This window comes from Hordeum vulgare, chromosome 4H (genome assembly GCF_904849725.1).
Source record: "Hordeum vulgare subsp. vulgare chromosome 4H, MorexV3_pseudomolecules_assembly, whole genome shotgun sequence".
Lineage (NCBI taxonomy): Eukaryota > Viridiplantae > Streptophyta > Magnoliopsida > Poales > Poaceae > Hordeum > Hordeum vulgare.
Window position 1 is genome coordinate 193,858,742 of NC_058521.1, and position 22,053 is coordinate 193,880,794.

The 22,053-nt window shown below is 40.7% G+C and overlaps 1 protein-coding gene across 4 annotated transcripts; it reads right to left on the reverse strand.

Annotated features, from left to right (window-relative positions):
• Positions 1-268: 268 nt before the first annotated feature.
• LOC123448375 (DNA mismatch repair protein MutL-like) lies at positions 269-4,761 on the reverse strand. 4 transcript variants are annotated; one of them, XM_045125223.1, is made up of 5 exons: positions 4,189-4,758; positions 2,272-2,359; positions 1,814-1,884; positions 1,014-1,224; positions 269-547 (listed from the first exon to the last, which is right to left on the reverse strand). In XM_045125223.1, the coding sequence occupies exons 1-4, from the start codon at positions 4,673-4,675 to the stop codon at positions 1,040-1,042; spliced, it is 831 nt and encodes a 276-aa protein (XP_044981158.1). In that variant the 5' UTR covers positions 4,676-4,758; the 3' UTR covers positions 269-547; positions 1,014-1,039. The 4 variants fall into 4 exon arrangements, 3 of the variants coding, with proteins under 3 accessions (XP_044981158.1, XP_044981156.1, XP_044981157.1); XM_045125221.1 differs by lacking the exon at positions 1,014-1,224; XM_045125222.1 differs by having other exon boundaries at positions 269-1,224; positions 4,189-4,757.
• Between the last annotated feature and the right edge of the window lie 17,292 nt (positions 4,762-22,053).

Consider the following 22,053-nt stretch of genomic DNA (forward strand, 5'->3'; position numbering starts at 1 on the left):
TAAAATTTTGGTATAGGTCTCTATCGACCAAAATTTTGGTTTGGTCATTACCCATTTATGTGAGCCACGTAGGATCTGGCGTGGCCAAGCTTACATGACATTGCTAGTGACCAAATGGAATCATCATAAATTTTAGATTCTGGCCCAATACCTATTTTACTATTGAAAATGTCTTGACTTGTTTGGATTGAAGCATTTTTTTTTTTGCTAGAAGCACGCATATCTCAGGATAGGCCCATTAAAAATAAGTACAACAGAAGAATAAAGATTGCAAATAAAATGTATATTTCATTTCAGTAGCATACCACATAAATACAATACATCATCCACGGACTCCACACATTAAAGTTCAACGCCTAACAAGGGCACATCAAAATAATTTTACATGTGTACAACAGAATATTTCTGCAAGTGTAAGTGCACAGAAAAAGAACCCAACAAGTGCAGAATCGCACATAAAGAGAGTTCCACAAAGATTGGATGAGAACCACAAGTTTCTTCTCATCCTCTTCCTCTGCACAATAGAAGACAAGAAGTGCAAAGCACGCTACAAAGTGAAAGGTGCCACTGTTAGAAATATTTATGAATCACGGGCTGCCAGTGTTAGATCTACCCATAGAGTCGCAAGTTTCTTTATAGACTAGAATCAGCATATCTAAGTCTAAGTAGAACAATTAATGATATTTACTTTGTTATAGCAAACTGGTTTGCCGTAACTACGCTTTAAAAAACTACACATTCCCAAGATGGAATAATTAAACATTCTTTGGTTATGTCTTGGTTCTGACTGTTCAATTGCGAACAGAAATTACAGAACGCCAGCTTTCTGGACAATCTTTCTTTAGGTAAGCATCCTGAAATTGATGTGATGAACATGATTGATGAATATGTGAGTGAAAGACAATGGAACAATATGTGCTTCCAGAATAACAGCAAAACAATAGATTTATTAGCAATTTTCTGGTGTAAAAACGAACTGTAAAAAGGTCTGTCAAGTAACTTATGAGTAATACGTTTTCAAGTCTGAGGCTGGAAGTGATCAGCACAGAAGTTTGGAAAAGACATCCAGGTCCAGCTTCCCCTGGTGAGCAGGAGAAGCCACCTCCCTCGCCAACCTTCCCACCACTCCCTCAATGTACACCACATACAACGCATTTATGTTTTCGAGGATTTCCAGGTCCTTGCGTGCCTTCAGAATAGATCTGGCCCATTCTACAAATATTTCTGGATAACAGTTTGTAAAGTTTGATCAGAACTCTCTGCAATGAACTGCCGGAAAGATATAGCATAGCATGGTGGAATGAAGCTCTATTAGGTGTGGTATAATTTCGATATACATTTCAGTATTTATCAATTCAAATTTGTAACTAAAGATGCACAACTATATAATAAAAATCTATCAACTATGGTTGTAAACTAAAACATATTATCTATATTTAGATATTTGATACGACCCAATTTCTTTAAATCAAGTGATGTGATCCTAATATTTTTCACACTATCATGTTGAATGTTGATAATGTCGAGAGGTTGAGATAGACCAAACTTGACATGGGAGGAGTCCGAAAAGAGAGACGTGAAGGACTAGAATATCACCAAGAACTAGACATAGACAAGGGTGTGTGGAAGTTAGTTATCCACGTGACAGAACCATGACTAGGTTTCAAGATCTTATGAGTTTCAACTCTAGCCTACCCCAAATTGTTCGGGACTGACAAGCTCTGTTGTTGTTGTTGTAAAGGTTGAATGCAAACAAAATTCAGAAAACTAAATACATAGGGAAAAGGATGGCCAGGGGTAAGAAAACACTTACTTTTGCCAAATTGCTCGCAACATAGCCAATTTTTCATGTGATCAGATATGAGGAACTTGATTAATTGAATCCTGCAACACACGAATAGGATGAGCACACACAGCATTCACTTATACAGTCAGAATCAAGGTAACAAAAGAATCTTATACGTACCAACAGTTATTAATTCCAGATAATAATCAGTGAGTTTTGCATTAACTGGAAGTATCCCCAAGGATGATGCAACTGGATATCAATAATGACAATCATATTTCTAGTGGGTATGCATACATGAAAAGTACGGTACAGAGATGACATTCCATACATGAGCATACATCGCATTCTTAATATGTAACTTTGACTGTTATTTTGTGTGTGAATATGAGACTATTTAAGGGCATGTTGTGAAAATTGTTTCCATCACAAATCTAATGATAAAGTTTCCACGTAGCCAACTGAAATAGTTTCTTATACGTTACCTGTGAGACAAACTTGAAAATACATTTTCTACACCATCATCTATTTCTGAAACGAGGTAGGAGGAAGTAGGAACTGTTGCATATCCCCCTTCAAATGTTCAGTTAATTCTTCACATATCCAACCATATAGTGTGCGAAGATCAATAAGACAAAGGAATAAATTTGGACCAATGAAGAATAACATAGTTGATGCACATGCAAGATGCAAAAGTTACACGCACCAACTAAATGAGCAATCCGGCAAAACAAAAAACTAAAAGGGTTGTAGGTTGTCAATTAACCAGATTTGACACCAATGAAAGCTCAAACCCATTAACTAACCTCCGTGTATCCTAATTGAGACGCTTTGGGCCAGCACCAAATTAATGGGCAACTGATCGGCTATTCAAAGCATTTTTTAGTACACTCGTAAAGTAGAAATGGTAGCCTCTTCAAACTATTTTTCATCGAACAATTCAAGACGAAATGAATATATGAACTACTCCACATGTAGGAATAGCTGCCTTGTTCAAACTGCCGGTATAGTTTTTCATCCATATTTCAATACTAGAAGTCAAAACGACTCTTATAAACTAGTGAATTAAAATAGGTACACTGGAGAACTGGGAATAATGAGTGCCTTAAGTGGGTAAGTTAAAATTCTTCTACTGTAATATAAACTAGAATGAAAAGAAGATCATCTTAAGCTTACATAATGAACATATTGTCATGCATATCAGGGAAGGAATCATCAAGCGGATCTAGGAGAAGCAAGATTTCTGATACATTTAAGATCTTTTGAGAAACTGCAAGGATTATCCGCTGACAAATAAACTCTTCATTTCCTAATTTGCGGAACAACTCTTGCACGTTGAATTGTGCATCTGAGCAGTCAATTGGTCCTCCAAACATGAACGAAATGGAAGACGACAATCAATGTACTATTGGTTTATATTAGGAGCACATACACATGAATGCCAAAATTCATAGTTTACGTCATTGTGTTTACTCTGCACTGGAATGACCAAAGTAACTAAATGAAACTACAGATGTGGCCACTCAGCAGATCTAATCAAAATAAAACATGATTCAAAGTGTTCATGTAAAATAATATGTTGATATGATTTGCCTATAATGAAGAATGTAAAACAAACACGAAGCCTATAACTAATCTATCATACTTGGTGGGACTTCCACACGTAGTACAAGTTCAATTTTGATACACAAGAGGTATTTCACATTACTTTGTGGACGGCATATAAAGTAAACATACATTTGTTATCTCTAGTTGGGATGGAAATTTGTTTGACAATAAGTTGGGATGGAGGCTGTAAACTAGAATGCTACCTAGTGTATTGTAAACCGAAATATTAAGGAAAGCATAATTTATTTCACATTAGATATCTCCCAGAGCAGATCATCCATGATTTTGCAGCATAACTTAGGGCTGACCTCAAGAAAGCCATGACCATGAGTAAAATACTTCCAGGTCGTTGAAGTACAAAAGAGGCAATTTTCTATTTTATGTGATTCCGTAGCATAGCACGGGCATCTTACTAGTCTGTTTCAAGAGACTGAAACTCAGTGTTGATTTGCCATGACACAAACAAATTGTTTGCTTGCATCAGAAATTTGACTCAGACAACTAGTTCATGCTAGGCACAACCTGAATATATGGGCAATATATGGCACACACTTGACATCTCCATTTGCCAGTGCTGAAGAGATAGGATCAAATCAAACAGAAAAATTGACATTTCCCCTTGGCCAAAGCTGCCAATCGAAGCCCACAACTCCTCAAATTGTTTTTTTTTGGGGGATGCTTATTAAATCGGTTCAGATTTAGCATACCAAGTTCCTCAGATTGTAACCCACGTCCCGCGGACAGCACAAAATAAAGCATGGATGTATGCAAGGGCGGCTGGCTGGCTGTCTTACCTCGGCGTAGTCGTCGCCGGCGGCCACCGTGACCGTGAGCGAGGGGTGTCTTGGCCTTGCAGGGAGGCCCTGTTGCCGCACCGTTGGCAGAGGGAGGGGGCGCGGCATACTCCCTCGTATATATCCTAACCCTCGCCGTCGGTGTGCCGTGCTCGCCGTCGGATACCTGGATGGGCTTGAGGCCGCCGTCCTTGATGGTGACGGAGATGGTGGAGGAGTCGGCGTCGATGCTGTTTTCGACGAGCTCCTTTACCGCCGACGAGGGCCGCTGGATCACCTCCCCCGCGGCGATGCGGTTCACCACCGACTCCTCCAGTCGCCGGATGCGGGGTTGCTCCCCGCCCCCGCCCCGTCGCGCGGCACCGCGTCGTCGACCTCCATGCCCGTCGCGCCGCGTCTGGGGACCGGGCGGAGGAGGTGGGGAATGGGGAGGCGGAGACGGCAAAGGTTCCGTCGATTTGGGGACGAAGGGAGGATCGGCCGCCATAGGTCGTGGGGGGAGAGAGAGATGGGGATCGCCAAGAGAGATGGGTCATGGGATTTCTGTCTTTCATTTTTTTTCTCGTTTTCTTCACTTGGGCAGCCAGCCTATCACATGCGAGGCCACGGATCCCTCCCAAAAACTCCTAGCCATCCACTCATTCTACATCTAACGCTTCAAAACCCTTCTCTCATTCAACACACCTCTATCACTTTTTCTCTTCTTCTTTTTTCAATCGTTAGCACTTAATGATCAATTTGTGCAATAGTATCATGACCTAATGGACGCAAAAGGTCATCGTTATGGGCTTTGGACCCTCTTAGACTTACCATGACTAATTTCGGAATTTTGGTCATGGATCAATGACCAATTAAACCACCATCATTTTTTGGGGTCATAATTGAGCATTTTTCTTGTAGTGATCGGGAAGACATAGTTGTCGGTGAAAACCGAGCCGATGGCAGAAGATGGCGGCATTCTGTGTCGTTACCTTGATGAAGGCATCGTCGTGTAACTATTGTTGACCCACTCGTGATGCTCTGGGGAAACCCTTAGATCTGATCGTCATATCGGACGATGGCAACACTACGGTGTCGTGCCTCTCTTGGGAGCATCGTTTCTGGAGCAACGCTGGATGACAGAGGAAGGCGGTGGATGGGCTTCGTCTTGATCGGAGCTTCGGTGGAGATGTCAAGTCATGATTGGCCGACAGGTGCTACGTTGTGTCATGCCTGCTCAGCACGTGCTACACACGACAGATCTTTTGGAGTCTTCATGTCAGGATGGACGAGCGCAGGACGGTGGCGTCGTTGGACGCCATGGCGGCGTCGACGGATGGACGGACTGGCAAGGGTGATACGGATATCTCTCCTGAAGATGGAACAATGGTTCGATGAGGATGACGACTTCTAAAACGTGTGCAAGTGGTATACGATTTAGGTTTACTGCACCGTTTGTTGTTCTGATACGTTATAGGGATAGATCGGTGATGACAACGGTTTGTGATACATAGAGTGGGAGCATTCAACATTATCATGTTTGTAGGTGTGAGTGATGGCTTCGATGGCTTGATGTATGATTTTATCACACCTTTGTGAAATAATTAATAAAAAGGATGTATGCATCGGTTGATGCAGAGGTCGGGGATTGAGCCTCTTTAAAAAAAAATTGTATGCTTGGGACCATGAAAGCTAGCGTTGTCCATAAGCAAGAATCTCTCCCGTCATTAAGACATCCGAGCTAGCCTGCGTGCATTTTGCAAGCAGATCAGTATCAGGCCATCAGCAGACGCCGCCATGAATACAGCGTTCAGGTTATGGTTGCGTTTGGTTCGCCATGGCCTGGTCATGGAGCTAGCTCCTAGTAGGTACGTATGTACGTGCGTACAGTCCTGACTAGTGACTACTACTACAGCTGCATTCAACTAGTCAAAAACCCGTTGCATCGGTACGGGCTAGCTATGGTAATGATAAGATCTAAACTTTCATTAGTAGTTCTTAATTGTAAAATCTCCTTACAAATTGCCAAGTGAAATTTGTATAGATAAACATATGAAATGTTATTATATGTAACATGTAAGAGTTGGCACTATTATGAGCGGGACAAAATGGCATGTGCATATCTTTAACTAGATGATGCCCCGCACGTTGCTGCGAGAACATTGCTAAAACATGAATAAATAGTTGTTATAAAAATTCTAAAAGTAATGAAAAGCCAATGTAAACTTAGAAACAATAAGATACAAAGCACATAAAAATAGAGTGAAAATTATAGTTAAAATGTAATTTCTAACACAATATGAAGGATGAACTCTAATGTAAAAAACTACTCATGACTAATATGCATGAATTGATTATGTGACACCATTGCATGTGTAGAGTAATACAAAAAATGTTATTTATGTCTTGCATGCATACTTGCTTATGTGTCATGGTTGCATGGCTTGGAAAATTATGTAATGGGTGAATTGATTATGTGGCACCATTGCATGTGTAGAGTAATACAAAAGATGTTATTTATGTCTTGCATGCATATTTGCTTATGTGTCATGGTTGCATGGCTAGGAAAATTATGTAGTGGGTGAATTGATTATGTGGCATCATTGCATGTATAGAGTAATACAAAAGATGTTATTTATGTCTTGCATGCTATTTGCTTATGTGTCATGGTTGCATGGTTAGGAAAATTATGTAGTGGGTTATAACTATTTAGTAATAGAGGATAAGTTAAACTGATTTCTTTGGATCTAGCAGCATCATAAGTTAGCCTCCATGAAATATTGGGGCATCTATTACATGCAATGATCTCCATCAAGACAAATATTCTTAGGTTTTGAGGTAGAGTGAATATGCTTATTTATTATAATTACTGGACATCCTTCAAATACATTTAATGGTTCTAATCGTATATTATATGAAGTAAATGCCAGCTGTTGATTTCTAATATTGTCTAAATATATTGATAACATCTTTACAACCACGTGTATGGAGTGGGCATCTAAATAATCAATCTAGCTACTATGCAAGGATCGGTCTAACTATCCAGTCGACATATAGCAATATGTTACTAAAGCTTGTAGAAAATGATTTTGTGATATGAACCCACAAATAAAAAACATCCAAGACATGTGATTATTTGTATGTATCATATTTCTTATTTTGTTCAAAACAGAAGAAGGCAAATGATATTTTGGTGCAAGTACGTGGTGATCTTTTCCTTCTTGATTGATATAGGACCTAATAGATCTTGACCGTCAATTTTCGTATGTATCCTTTTTTTCCTTTTTTTTCAAAAAGGGAGAACACATGTGATTATTTATACGCATCATTTTTCCCTTTTTTTAATTAAAGAGCAGAGTAGGCACGTGATTTTTTGGGACTTGGGCATGTGTGATGATGGACTTTTTAAAAATCACGCTGACTCGTTTTTACAGAAAGAGGACTCCATATTTACAATGTATTTGTATGCAATGGTTAAATTATTTACGTATGCCATAGCATGTGGACTCTTTTTATTTTGATACTTGGAGGCGTGTGATGAGAGATTTTTTAGTCACAATGTCTCTTTCCTTATAGCACGTGGACTCTTTTTTTACTCGATGATTTCTTCTATATTATAAGGTAGTGTTTCTTTTATTGTTCCTAATATTTTGAGACTTGGACGTGTGTGTTAACCTATTTTGTTAAATCGCGATGGCTTTTTCCTTATGGCATGAGGACTCCTTTTTTACGTGATAATTTTTTCTTTTATATTATAAAACTGTCATGTCTCTTTTTTCTATACGTGTCTGTTCAATACTTTACGTACATGGTGTCTATATATAAGTCAGATACTTCTAATAGATCTTGATCGTTAAATTTTAAATCTAATGGTTGAGTTAATCCTGATGATGTGGATTAACGTAAAGGCTTGAATGCAATGGTTAAATTATTTACGTATGCCATAGCAGGTGGACTCTTGTTATTTTGGGACTTGGTGGCGTGTGATGATGGATTTTTTTAGTCACTATTTCTATTTCCTTATAGCATGTGGACTCTTCTTTTACTTGATGATTTCTTCTATATTATAAGGTAGTGTTTCTTTTTATTGTTCCTAATATTTTCGGACTTGGACATGTGTGTTAATGTAGTTTGTTAAATCGCGATCGCTCTTTCCTTATGGCATGAGGACTCCTTTTTTACGTGATAATTTTTTCTTTTATATTATAAAACTGTCATGTCTCTTTTTTCTATACGTGTCTGTTCAATACTTTACGTACATGGTGTCTCTATATAAGTCAGAAACTTCTAATAGATCTTGACAATTAAATTTTAAATCTAATGGTTGAGTTAATCCTGATGATGTTGATTAACGTAAACGCTTGAATGCAATGGTTAAATTATTTACGTATGCCATAGCATGTGGAGTCTTTTTATGGGACTTGGAGGCGTGTGATGAGGGATTTTTTTAGTCACAATGTCTCTTTCCTTATAGCACGTGGACTTTTTTTTACTTGAAGATTTCTTCTATACTAGCAAAAGGGCCCATGCATTGCAACGGGAGAAAGAAATACCACACCCTCTTAAGTTATAAAAAATGGTCTATAATCTGAGAATTTGTAGTTACGACACAAATAAAGATGGTCTTATCCTATAAAAATGCAGTTCAAAATTTCACAGGTCTTCTATTTTAACACGGCTTGCATGTAGATTTAATACGTACAAAGAATCAGTCAAGTGACCTTCAGTTTCATCTCTAATCCTGATTTTGTTGACGTGTTCATCCCCAACCCGGATGAGTACCGGTATGAAAGAAAGACGAATAATGACTTATTTATTAAGATTGCACCATATATAGTATTTTTATTAAACGTTTGACAGATAAAATAATATCATAATTAAATTCTACATATTTTTCTAATCAAATTCCATATATAATATGTTAAATTTGGAGTTACGGTTTAAAAGATATGAGTATTTTAAAAAAACATTTAATATATACTACGAGTTTAATGTCATAAACAGTAAGGGATTTCTTGTAAAATCACATCGGTGGGTTTTCCGACGGAAGCGATAGCCTCTTTATTATTAGGTAAAGATTACAAGGTAGTGTTTCTTTTTATTGTTCCTAATATTTTGGGACTTGGATGTGTGTGTTAATGTATTTTGTTAAATCGCGATGGCTCTTTCCTTATGGCATGAGGACTCCTTTTTTCTTTTATATTATAAAACTGTCATGTCTCTTTTTTCTATATGTGTCTGTTCAATACTTTACGTACATGGTGTCTTTATATAAGTCAGATACTTCTAATAGATCTTGATCATTAAATTTTAAATCTAATGGTTGAGTTAATCCTCATGATGTGAATTAACGTAAAGGCTTGAATGCAATGGTTAAATTATTTATGTATGCCATACCATGTGGACTCTTTTTATTTTGGGACTTGGAGACGTGTGATGAGAAAAAAATTTAGTCACAATGTCTCTTTCCTTATAGCACGTGGACTCTTTTTTTACTTGATGATTTCTTCTATATTACAAGATAGTGTTTTTTATTGTTCCTAATATTTTGGGACTTGGACGTATGAGTTAATGTATTTTGTTAAATCGCAATGGCTCTTTCCTTATGGCATGAGGACTCTTTTTTACGTGATAATTTTTTTTTATTATAAAACTGCCATGTCTCTTTTTTCTATACGTATCTGTTCAATACTTTACGTACATGGTGTCTCTATATAAGTCAGATACTTCTAATAGATCTTGACCATTAAATTTTAAATCTAATGGTTGATCTAATCCTGATGATGTGGATTAACATAAAGGCTTGAAAGGTGCCTCCAATTAGTAGATATATATAAGAATATAAGATTGCATCGCTCGAAAGATCATGGGGCATGCATTGCAGGTTTCGTACAAACCAGGCCGGACCGGTTATGAATTAAAATCACACACGCGGCAGCCGGAGACAAGCAAAGACCATGTCTAGCAGACCCCGTATAATATTATCTATTCTATACCTAATAATAAAGAGGCTATTGCTTTCGTCGGAAAATCTACCGCGGCATTTTTATAAAAAAAGCCTCTATAATTTTTGTTATTCAATCCGCGCTCCATCATTTATCTACAACGTAAAAGGAAAAAACGATTCGCTGCAAAAATTATACCCGTACGCATCGCCTCCTCCCGTCGACCCTCGACCACCCTGGCCTGTGCCCAGGCCGCCGCAGGCGACCTCAATCGCCACCGCTGTCGATCTCAACCCACCCGCCTCCGCGGCCGTACCTCTCCCCGCTCACTGCCCCCGTTGCGGCGCTCGAGCGCATCGCGTCGACCCTGGTCCACCCTGGCGTGTGCCCAGGCCGCTGCCACACCACTCGCCGCCGCGGCCGACCTCAACCATCACTGTTGTCGATCTCAACACACCCGCCTCCGCGGCCGTACCTCTGTCCGCTTGCTGCCCCCGTTTCGGCGCTCGAGCACAGCTTCTGGATCAAATCAACGCGACACCTACAGTGACTCGGGATGATGTGTTTGCTCGATGCAGAACGGCGGCGCGGTGGAGCGAAGTACTTGCAGGTGGAGGCGGGCCTCCATGGCTCACACGGGGAACTCCGAGGTTATGGCGCGGCAACGGCGACTCCTTATGGCCAGATAGAGGCGCCTAACCCTTGCTCCCCTCATCGTATCCCCTCCTCCGGCAGGAACTCATCATCTGGTGAGATCCCCTCCCCATGCCTCCAACCGTGTGCCAAGCACCGGCAAGAAATTTTGTTTTGTAGGGATTTGTTTGCTGATGAATGAATGTATTGAATGTAAGATTGTATTGTTGTAGAGACGTAGAATGGAACACCACCTTCAGTTTGTCATCTGATCCCACATTCTCTACCCCATGAGTGAAATAAGATAACAGTCCATTGATCAATTCACGTAGCCTCTTTGTTTTGCTTTGCTTGTCCCGCTCAATTTCTCATGATGGTGGAATTAACAATGGATGGGTTGATTTCTCAACAAAATAGGATAGAACTAACTAAATTAGTTAGTTAGCTTATTATTTTAATAAATAAAAATGATTATAAAAAGATTTAAAGCGTGTGATATTTTTTCTTCCGTTGCAACACACGGGCCCATATAAAATTGTTACTCATAAAATAACCATTAAAATATGGGTTCACACGAAAAAAGCTGACGAATAGACTCCGTTAACGACTTTGACCTGTAGTTTTTTTAAAGGGCACGGTAAACATTCTCACCGAACCCGTAATGGTAAGGATTTTGGAGCCAATTCGAGAGCGCCCGTCTCACACCCTATGTTTGTACCTTTTTGCCACATTATATTTTTACAAAATTTGCAACCAATTAAACTTTTTGAGTACTTGTGATGATTGATTTGACTGCAACATGCTTATGTGATTGGTTGTGTTTTAAATCACGAAAATTATTTTTCTCTCTAAAAAGCGTCTCCTTGATCCCAGACCCTTGCCCAATGATCATGCCATGTGTATAGGACCAGAAACTATTTTTATAAAATATTATTTCAACAAAAAGACATTTATTTATTTTAAGATTTCAAAAACCCCTGAATCAGGATTTGTACTACAAGTTCTTAGTTTGGGAGGGATGTTTTACCCCAAAGATTTTATCTCGATTCTATTATCAAAAGGACTTCCCAAAACCACAAAATAATTATTTTCAAAGTTATTTTCCTATTTTATTTATATACCTTATTCTGAGGCCAGAAATGACCTTTTGTGGATAAAAATTGTTTTCTTTCTTTAAAAATATTTGAGAAAATTTAAGAAACTCAGTGGATATATATTTTCCATATATATGAGTTTCAACACATGGTCATATTCAAAATATTGGACAAAACCCCTCAAAACCCTTTCTGCCTATTCCAAGCTTTTGAAATATTTCCATAGAAAATATTCTCAATAAATTCCAGGAAAATTCTAGCAAGTCAAACATGATATATGTGGTGACCGTGTAAAGTTTCATGTGAATCCAAGTTGATTTTGTTCACCTAAAAACTCCAAAACCCTCCCTGTCCAGAACCAAATTTGGGCAACTTTACATTGTCAAGTTTATTCAATTGATCCCAAACTTTACACAGGTGATCTAGCATAACACCCAAGATGTGGTCATATCCTTATTTTGGCGCAAGATCCTTGACAGGGATAGAAACGCATCTCGTTATTTCGCAAGAATAGATATCGTTACAGGTACATCTACTGAATAGATGAGTATAAGGAGTTGGCTTACACTCGCCACAAGCTACATGAAGATCACATCAATACGGCAATACATTCATCATGTAGAAGAGCAGGGTCCGACTACGGACGAAAAAAGATAAAAGAATGACGTCCATCCTTGCTATCCTAGGCTGTCGGCCTGGAACCCATCCTAGATCGATCATGATGATGATGGAGAAGAAGAAACTCCAAATAGAACAGTCATCGTGCTCACGTCAAGGTATCGCTTTACCTGTACCTGCAACTTGTATTGTAGTAATTTGTGAGCCACAGGGGACAAAGGTATCAAGACTAGCAAAGCTTAATGGATGAGGTATAGTTAAGTGGTGAGGCTGCGGCAAGCTTAATGGATGAGGTATGGTTAAGTGGTGAGGCTGCAGCAAGCGACAAAGCATCTATTTGAGGTGGCTAACTTATGAGTACAAGAATATAAGAGGGGGTAATCTACGCATAGCGGGCGTGAATTAATGATGATCAAATGAATGATCCTGAACACCTACTTACGTCTGACATAACCCCAACTTGTCCTCAATCGGAGAAAGGAACTCACGAGAGAGACAATCATGGTTACGCACACAATTAGCATATATTAATTAAGCTCACTTCAAGTTATCTAGGACCGGATGTCAAACAAAGTTTACACATTACCACATAACCGCGGGCACGTCTTTCTGAAAGATATAACCCTGCAGGGGTGCTCCAACTAGTCCATCACAAATTACCACAAGCCACATAGAAAGCCTCGATCACGAAACTTTTGATCCCCTTGGATTGCTTAGTGGAAAACCTCAAGTCTGGGATAACCCAAAGCATCGCCGGAATCCCGATGCACAAGATATTTCATAAAAGGAAAAACTAATCCAGCAAGGCTGTCCGACGTGTCGACGAACCCGATAGGAGCCGCGTATCTCGTTCTCAGGACACGACGGATGAGCAATGGTTACCACGCCTAAACATAGGGTTCCCCGCGGGGCGTTAATAAGCTGCTCTAGGTTGGACCAACACTCATGAGGAGCACTGGCCCTGGGGTTGATTAAATTTCCTCGGGTTAATTACTCCCTATGTGATTCATTAGTTATTAGGCAAATGTAGTACCAAAGTTGGGTCTTGCGAGACCAGTTTTAGACTAAAACGAATTATCAAGGGGGTCCCCATAACAACCCAGAACATGTTAGGAGCGCTCAATTATGGAATATAACACCGATAGCCGAAACTAAGGCGGCAAAGGTGGAACAAAACACCAGGCTAGAAAGTCGAGCCCTCCACCTCTTACCAAGTATATAGGTGCATTAAATTAATTAACAATTATATGGTGATACAACAAAGAACCCATGTTATCACATGGAAGCAACTGCATCTGCAACTAGAAACGCGAACACATGGTCAAGCAAGCGGTATCATAGCCAAACAGTGGTTTGCTAGGTTGTAGAAGGGTGAAGGTTTCCTGGCAATGTTGAGGTGCTGGCATTTAACAGGTGGTAGGCAACGAGACATAACAGGTGGTAGGCAACGAGACAACTAGCATGGCATTGATAGTAATGATATCTAGGGAAATGGTCACCTTAGCTGAGATCCCGCTTGGAAGAAGAACGACTCTGTGAAGCAGACGAACCGACGTAGTCGAACGAATCCTCACACTCAAAAACGGTTCGGAACTCTATCGAGAAGAAGCAAACCGGAAACAAGAATCAGCACACAATAACACCACAACATATGCACTACATGATGCACAACACATATGATGCATGAACGTTTTAATTATGCAAGGCATGGCATGGCAATTCACAACAACCAAACACTACACGCTAAGAGAAGCTCAATATGCAACGAGTTGCATATTAACGAAACTCCACATTCAAATATTTAGTTCACTCTTGTTTAGGTACACGACAATATTAAATGTTGTTAAACATGGCAAGAGGTGAAGCATAAATAATCTACCTATCTAGGCATTTTAAATGAGGTCGAAAACGTCATATAGCATCTCCAAACTGACCCCATGTGTTAACATGGAAATCTGTCCATATCTCAACTAACATGTTTAAGTATTTGTTAAACAGCAGAAGAAAGTGGTTCACGTGATTCTACATGTCATTCTAGTCCGTTTACATATAGAGATCATTGCAAACGGAGCTACAATTCAAAAGATATGGTCACCGCAAGAAATGATGCCATGAATGTAATATGTATGCAAATTACAGCCACAAGCATTCCAAACCAAGAAGGCAGCAATATATTATGAAACTACATGAAATTCTAAGCAAGTTTCATATATGACACGATCAAAACGGAGCAACGGTTCAACAATTACAAGCAAAATAAAAAATAGCTACAATCAGCCAAACACAACAGCATGGCATTTTCTACCCCCAAAACTACAAGCTACATAATTCAAAAATGCTAAAAAAAGACATGAGGTAGTAGTGGTCAAGATGCATAACAACACCCTACTAAATACAACTAGCAAGGAAGCATGGATCACTAGGAAAATAACTCACAAAATGGCAAGTAGCACACAGTTTCAGACTTGATGAAAATACCAGTTTGATAGTGCAGTTTTCAACCAGAAGGCATATTGGCAGTAGTAAAACTATATGCTACAGGGCATACAAAGGCATGAAAATTTATGAAATGCTAGAGAATCTTAAGTACTACAAATAAATCCATTGCACCAACCCCAAAGGTGTTGTAGATTACTAGCAAATCTCATGGCAAGACAACAACAAAATGCTACAGATTCCATACTTGGAATATTTCAGCATCTCAAATCAACACTATTTTCTAGCATGTTGGCTACATGAAAACAACACCTAAACATGGATTTCTATAGCAACTAAATTTACCAGGGTATAGCATACATGTCCAAGGGTATACCTCATGTTCACAAGTAATTCATATCATGCACGGAATAAATCACAAATATAAACAAAAGGGCAACATGACAAAATATCATGCACACTAACTTATTGAGAGATAAAACTAAATCCATAGTTAAATTCTATAGATTTTTCTACAACGGAAACATATATAATAAAGAGAGTTTTAACTAAAACTAATGCCACCACATATATGCGAGAATATGTCATAAACACGTCATAGCAAACTATTTATGCCACCTACATGAAAAGAACAAGACAAATATTTCTAATATGCATGTCAAGGGGTTGCAAACAACATGAACATTTTACATACGTAGTTTGATCTATTCGGATGCACGCCTAAATATCTACGGAATAAAACCTCTTAATGTAACAGCATGCAAATCTATGCAAACAGCAGGTTAAACCGCTTTAAATATGCATGCAAATGGAAAAAAAATCTACACGAAATTCTACACGTTTTACATATAGAACTTGCCTCGATCCGACACACGGTTTAAAAGATACGGCTGTTTTAATATATGCACTATTTCTGAAAATACTAAATTCGAAGGTTAAACAATATAAAGACTACGGGCCAAATTGGTGGCACTGGATAGCAAAACTGCGCCTGGGCGAGGGATAGGGGCAGCTCACGAGAGGGCCTAATGGGCCGACTAGGCCGCCTGGGGGGGGGGAGGCACACCACGGCCAACACGAGCGGGCAGGCGCTACTGCTCGTCCTCGATGCACAGGAGCGAGGCAATCGCCACACGAGGCAATGGTCGGCTGGTGCAGAAGAGAGGGACACCACGATGGAGCTTGGAGGCGGCAAATCCGGCAGGGTTGTGGGGCACATGCGGTGGGAGGAGCGAGGCAGGGGCTCGGGAGCTCGGGCGGCGGCGCGGTTGGCTGGCTCGGGTTCCGGATGGGCTCGGGTGGGCCAAATCCGGGCTCCCGGGCCTGCGCGGCTGGAGGTCGGTGGAGCTGATTGCGGCGGCTAGGGTTCTAGGGGCCCGGATTTCGAGGAGAGGTTGGTTTTGATGTCTATTTATAGACAAGGGACTAGGGTTAGTAGTTTTGCACCATTTTCGGGCCGTCGGATCTCGATCGGACGGTCTGAAACGAAGGGGTAGGCTCGGTGGATGGTATTGGGCTGTGTAGAAAAGACTAGCTGGTGAAGAGAGGGAAATGGTGTTGCCCGTGACAGAGTTTTAAAACACCGAAACGTCCGACAATTAAACCGGCTATAGTGTCGCTATATAATTAACGGTACGGGTATCAAACGAACTCCGATTGCGACAAAATTTGGCAGGCGGCCTACCAACATTAAAATGAGGTCGCACACCAAGTTTCAACACAATCCGAAAATGTTATATACACACTTTAAAAAAATATTTTAATGATGTCGCGTGCGCGTGGGTGTGTGGTTGGTCTCGAAACGGTCAACGACAAAAACGGAGAGGATCGTCAACTAATAATGGATGCAAGTTTGAAAACTGACGAGAACGGAGTGCCGATGTAATGCGGATGATGCAATGATGAATCCGACTGATAACGCACAAGCGTAGGGGATCGCAACAGTTTTCGAGGGTAGAGTATTCAACCCAAATTTATTGATTCGACACAAAGGGAAGCGAAAGAATATTCTCAAGTATTAGCAGCTCAGTTTGTCAGATTCAACCACACCTGAAAGATTAGTGTCTGCAAGCAAAGTATCAGTAGCAAAGTATTGTGATAGCAACGGTGCCAGAAACAGATCTATTGACGGCAGACTATTCCTAACTGTTGTGTCAATGGCGCCAGTAAATAGCACGTGGACGGGGAACTATTCTTCCCTGGAAACGGCTACAAAAAAGTCTTGCAACAAGTAGCAGGAAAGTAACAGCAGTAGTGACAGCAGTAGCAAGGAACAACAGTAGTGAGAGCAGTAGCAGCAGCAGTAATAACAGCAGAGTAACAGCAATAGCGATAGTAGTAGCAGCAAAGTAACGTAGCAAGGACCAGTAGTAAAAGACTCGTAGGCAGTGGATCGGTGATGGATGAGTATGCCCGATGTGATTCATCATGTAATAGCTATAACACGGAGAGATATGTAACTAGCTCCCGTTCGTCAATCTAATGTAGGCATGTATTCCGTATGTAGTCATACGCGCTTAGGGAAAAGAACTTGCATGACATCTATTGCCCATCCCTCCCGTGGCAGCGGGGTCCTAATGGAAACTACGGGATATTAAGGTTCTCCTTTTAATAAAGAATCGGACCAACGCATTAACACATGGTGAATACATGAACTCCACATACTATGGTCATCTCCGGGAGTGGTTCCGGCTATAGTCACTCCGGGGTTGCCGGGTCATAACACATAGTAGGTGACTACAACTTGCAAGATAGGGTCTAAAACACACATATATTGGCGACAACATAATAGGTTCAGATTTGCAATCATGGCACTCGGCCCCTAGGGACAAGCATTAAGCATAGCCAAGTAGTAGCAACATCAATCTCAGAACATAGTGGATACTAGGATCAATCCCCGTCAAAACTAACTCGATTACATGATAGATCTCATCCAACTCATCACCGTCCAGCAAGCCTACGATGAGATTACTCACGAACAGTGAAGAGCATCATGGAATTGGCGATGGATGAAGGTTAATGATGACGATGACGACGATCTCCCCTCTCCGGAGCCCAGAACGGACTCCAGATCTGCCCTCCAGATGAAGAACAGGAGGTGGCGGCACCTCCGTATCGTAAAACGCGATGAAACCTTCTCTCTAATTTTTTTCCGGGCGAGACGGAAGATATAGAGCTGAGTTTGGGGGCGGTGGTGCTACGTGGGCCGCACAATGCCTCACGGCACGGCCTAGGGGGTGGCCGCGGCCCAGGGTCTTGTGGCCCACTGGCATGCCCCCTCCGATGGATCTTTGCGCATGTATTTTTCTTTTATTCCAGAAAATTTCTCCATAAATTTTCAGGACATTTCGAGAACTTTTATTTCTGCACAAAAACAACACCATGGCAATTCTGCTGAAAACAACGTTAGTCTGGGTTAGTTCCATTCAAATCATGCAAATTAGAGTCCAAAACAAGGGCAAAAGAGTTCGGAAAAGTAGATACGACGGAGACCTATCAACTCCCCCAAGCTTAAAGCCTTGCTTGTCCTCAAGCAATTCAGTTGACAAACTGAAAGAGACAAAAGAAAAACTTTGACGAACTTTGTTTGATCTTGTGGTTGCAACTATGTCTAACTCATAACCAGAATTTCAGCAAGATCACAAGCAAACCACATAAGCAAATGACATCTAGGTCTCACAGTAAACTCATATCAATGGCATAATCAACTAGCAAGAAAGTAATAATAAGTCTCAAACGTCAACACTTCAATCAAAACAATCATGAAGCAGTACGAATAGATGGTATCTCGCTAGCTCTTTCTGAGACCGCAAAACATAAATGCACAGCACCTTCAAAGACCAAGGGCTGACTAAACATTGTAATTCAAGGCAATGAAGATCCAGTCACAGTCATACTCAACACAGTTAAAAGCAAAGCATAAAAATGATAGAGGTGCTCTCTAATTGGTGCTTTTATAAGAGGAGGATGACTCAACAGGAACATAAATAGACAGGCCCTTCGCAGAGGGAAGCATTGATTTGCAGAGGTGCCAGAGCTCAAGCTTTGAAAACAGAGATAATAATTTTGGGTGGCATGCTTTCATTGTCCACGCAATGACTAAGAGTTCTCAACATCTTCCACGCTACACATGCTATAGGCGGTTCCCAAACAGAAAAGTAAAGTTTTGACTCCCCCACCACCAATCAATCACACTCCACGGCTAGCCGAATCCTCGGGTACCGTCCATACCAACATCAATCCTGGGGGAGTTTTGTTTGCAATTATCTTTTCGATTTGAGCATGGAACTGGGAATTCCAATTACCGGCCCCTTTCTCGTGAATGATAGTGAATAAACACATATCGAGGATAACACGCCTAGCATGGAAGATACTGATAGCCCCCTGTCATCACATGAGTGGTTCGGGCATGCAAAACAAATTATTTCTTGAAGGTTTAGAGAGTGGCACATGCAAATTTACTTGGAATGGCAGGTAGATACCGCACATAGGTAGGTATTGTGGACTCATATGGAACAACTTTGGGTTTATGGGAGTGGATGCACAAGCAATATTCCCGCTTAGTACAAGTGGAGGCTAGCAAAAGACTGGGAAGCGACCAACTAGAGAGCGACAAGAGTCATCAAAATGCATTGAGATTAACTAACATTGAGTGCAAGCATGAGTATGACATAAATCACCATGAACATGAACATCATAGAGGTTATGTTGATTTTGTTTCAACTACATGCGTGAACATGCGCCAAGTCAAGCCACTTGAATCATTCAAAGGAGGATACCATCCTATCATACTACAACACAGTCATCTCAAAATTCATGTGGGCATCCAAGACAAACCATTATAAGCTCCTAGCTAAGTAAGCATGGCATAAGCAACTATGATCTCTAAGTTGTCATTGCAAACATGTTTCTCTCACAACAAAGATGAATCAGGCATGATGAGCTAGTCATATTTACAAAAACAAAATAGATCGAGTTCATACCAGCTTTTCCAGGCTCAGTCACTTCATCATATATCGTCATTATTGCCTTTCAGTTGCACGACCGAATGATGTGAACAATAATAAGAGTGCTCGTGCATTGGACTATGCTGGAATCTGCAGGCAAACACAAAGGAGAAGACAAAGTAATATTGCTCTTTGAAAGCTAAACAGGTATGCATGCAAGAGCCACTAAACATTGTAACCATGATCTTATACCTTGACCCAAAGAAAAAGAAAACTATCTACACGGGAAAGCTCCCAACAAGCAAAAGAAGAAAAAGAAAGTCTTTTTGGGTTTTATCAAACTAGACAGACACACGAAAAGAAAACGAGAAAAAGAAAATAAACTAGCATGGATGATACAGTGGCAAAGTGTGAACACCAGCTAACAAAGTGAAAGCATAAGCAAGAATGTAAAGTCGGTGAGAACACGTACTCCCCCAAGCTTAGGCTTTTGGCCTAAGTTGGTCTACTCCCATGGATGGTCCTGGCGAAACCCAAAATCATAATGGGGGTTATACGGGAGCGTTGCAGCCACTGCGTGAATAACTGCCTCACGGAGACGAGCAGCCTTTGACTCCCTCTCATACTCCTATGCCTCTTCTCTGGTTATGTAATATCTCTGTTTTACCTGAAAGTCAAAGAAGGCAGGAGCAGGAAGGGTAATATGGAAAATATGTTGCCGGTTAAATATCAAACGGTATAGGAGGGATTCGTCATCCCTCTCAAGGAACTGGTAGCGTGTCAAAGCAACGCGATCAAGGAAAGCTGTATGGAGCGGGGGATCTCCTTCGCGGATGGGTACTCCAAGAAAATTTGCTATGCGAGCGGCATAGATCCCATCAAAGAAATCCCCTTAATTAGCATTCTTATTCAGCCTCCTTGCTATTATAGCTCCCGTGTTGAAACTTTTATCACCCGTTACTGCGCTCTTAAGGATACTAAGGTCGGATGCGCAGAGGTGACAATGCTCAATCTTGCCATTAATGCATCTGCCTATGAAGAGGGCAAAGTAATGCAAGGCAGGAAAATGAATACTCCCCATGGTAGTTTGCGTAATGTCTCTAGTTTCTACAACAATAATACGAGAAAAAAAATCTCTAACCAAAGATTTAGGAGGATCATTGAGGCTACCCCAAATAGGTATTTTGCAAATTCTATTAATATCCTCTAAATCCATGGTATACAATTTGTCATAGAGATCAAACAGTACCGATGTGTCATGGCCAACTGAAAATTTGAACCTACGAACAAAAGAGGCAGTGAGAGCAACATAATGTTCACATTTATTGGAGATGAACTCTTCGAGTCCGACATTGCGAACAAGTGCATCAGACTCATGTTTGAAACCTGCCTCAATCATAAATTCATCAGAAGGCCATTCACATGGTTGTACCTGCGCGTCCCTTGGTTGGTAGGGATCGGGCTCCCGAATCGCAAGACGGGGACCTCTCTTGCTTGAGGAACCACCATGAAAGTTTCTCCTGAACATCTTCCTTTTCTGAAATTTTCAGTGACCCAAAGGAAAAGTGAACAAGGCTCAACTAAACTAGTAGCAACTACTCCCACAAGTGCCTAGAGGCCATATTACACATCAAAACTACTTGGGACCAGCTAAAATTAGCATGCAAACCTCAAGAACATGGTCACCAAGGCAGCAAAAATATGCGGAGTATAAGGCACTAGAGCAAAAACTAATTGGACCGATGGAGGAGTCACTTACCAAGGAGTAATTTCCCCAAAACAGTTAGGAGAATGGTGATTTGAGCAAAGAGATCGAAAATCCCAGCAAGAGGAGCAAGAACATGGGTTTGGGTTGCGAAACAATTTTTTTGGAGGTAGGAGAACCAGATGAGAGCAAGAATGAGTGGAGGGGGTGCCTATGGGCCCCACAAGCCTGGGTGGCGCGGCCAGGGGGTGCCCGTGCCCCAAGGGCTTGTGGCCCACTGGTGCAGCACCGAGACAAGCTCTTTGTCTCGGAATTTTTCAAAAATTCCAGAAAAAATCATACTAGATTTTCACGATGATCGGAGAACTTTTATTTTCGGGCTACTTTTCTAGCGGATGCTAAAGCAGAAAACAGTGAAAACTAAACTAAATCTATCATTTTTCTTCTAAGCAACCTAAGGTGAAAGCTTGGAACAGAGGTTTGTGGCTCCTCGATTCATCCATCTCATG

What these genes read in the sequence shown, in the direction of transcription:
- LOC123448375 (XM_045125221.1), bottom strand. Translation starts at nt 4,675, where the DNA reads ATGGCGGCCGATCCTCCCTTCGTCCCCAAATCGACGGAACCTTTGCCG. An exon ending in TTTTCAAGTTTGTCTCACAG is followed by an intron (nt 1,885 to 2,271) that starts GTAACGTATAAG and finishes CGTGTGTTGCAG; the next exon opens with GATTCAATTAATCAAGTTCC. An exon ending in TTGCGAGCAATTTGGCAAAA is followed by an intron (nt 548 to 1,813) that starts GTAAGTGTTTTC and finishes TTCACTTTGTAG; the next exon opens with CGTGCTTTGCACTTCTTGTC.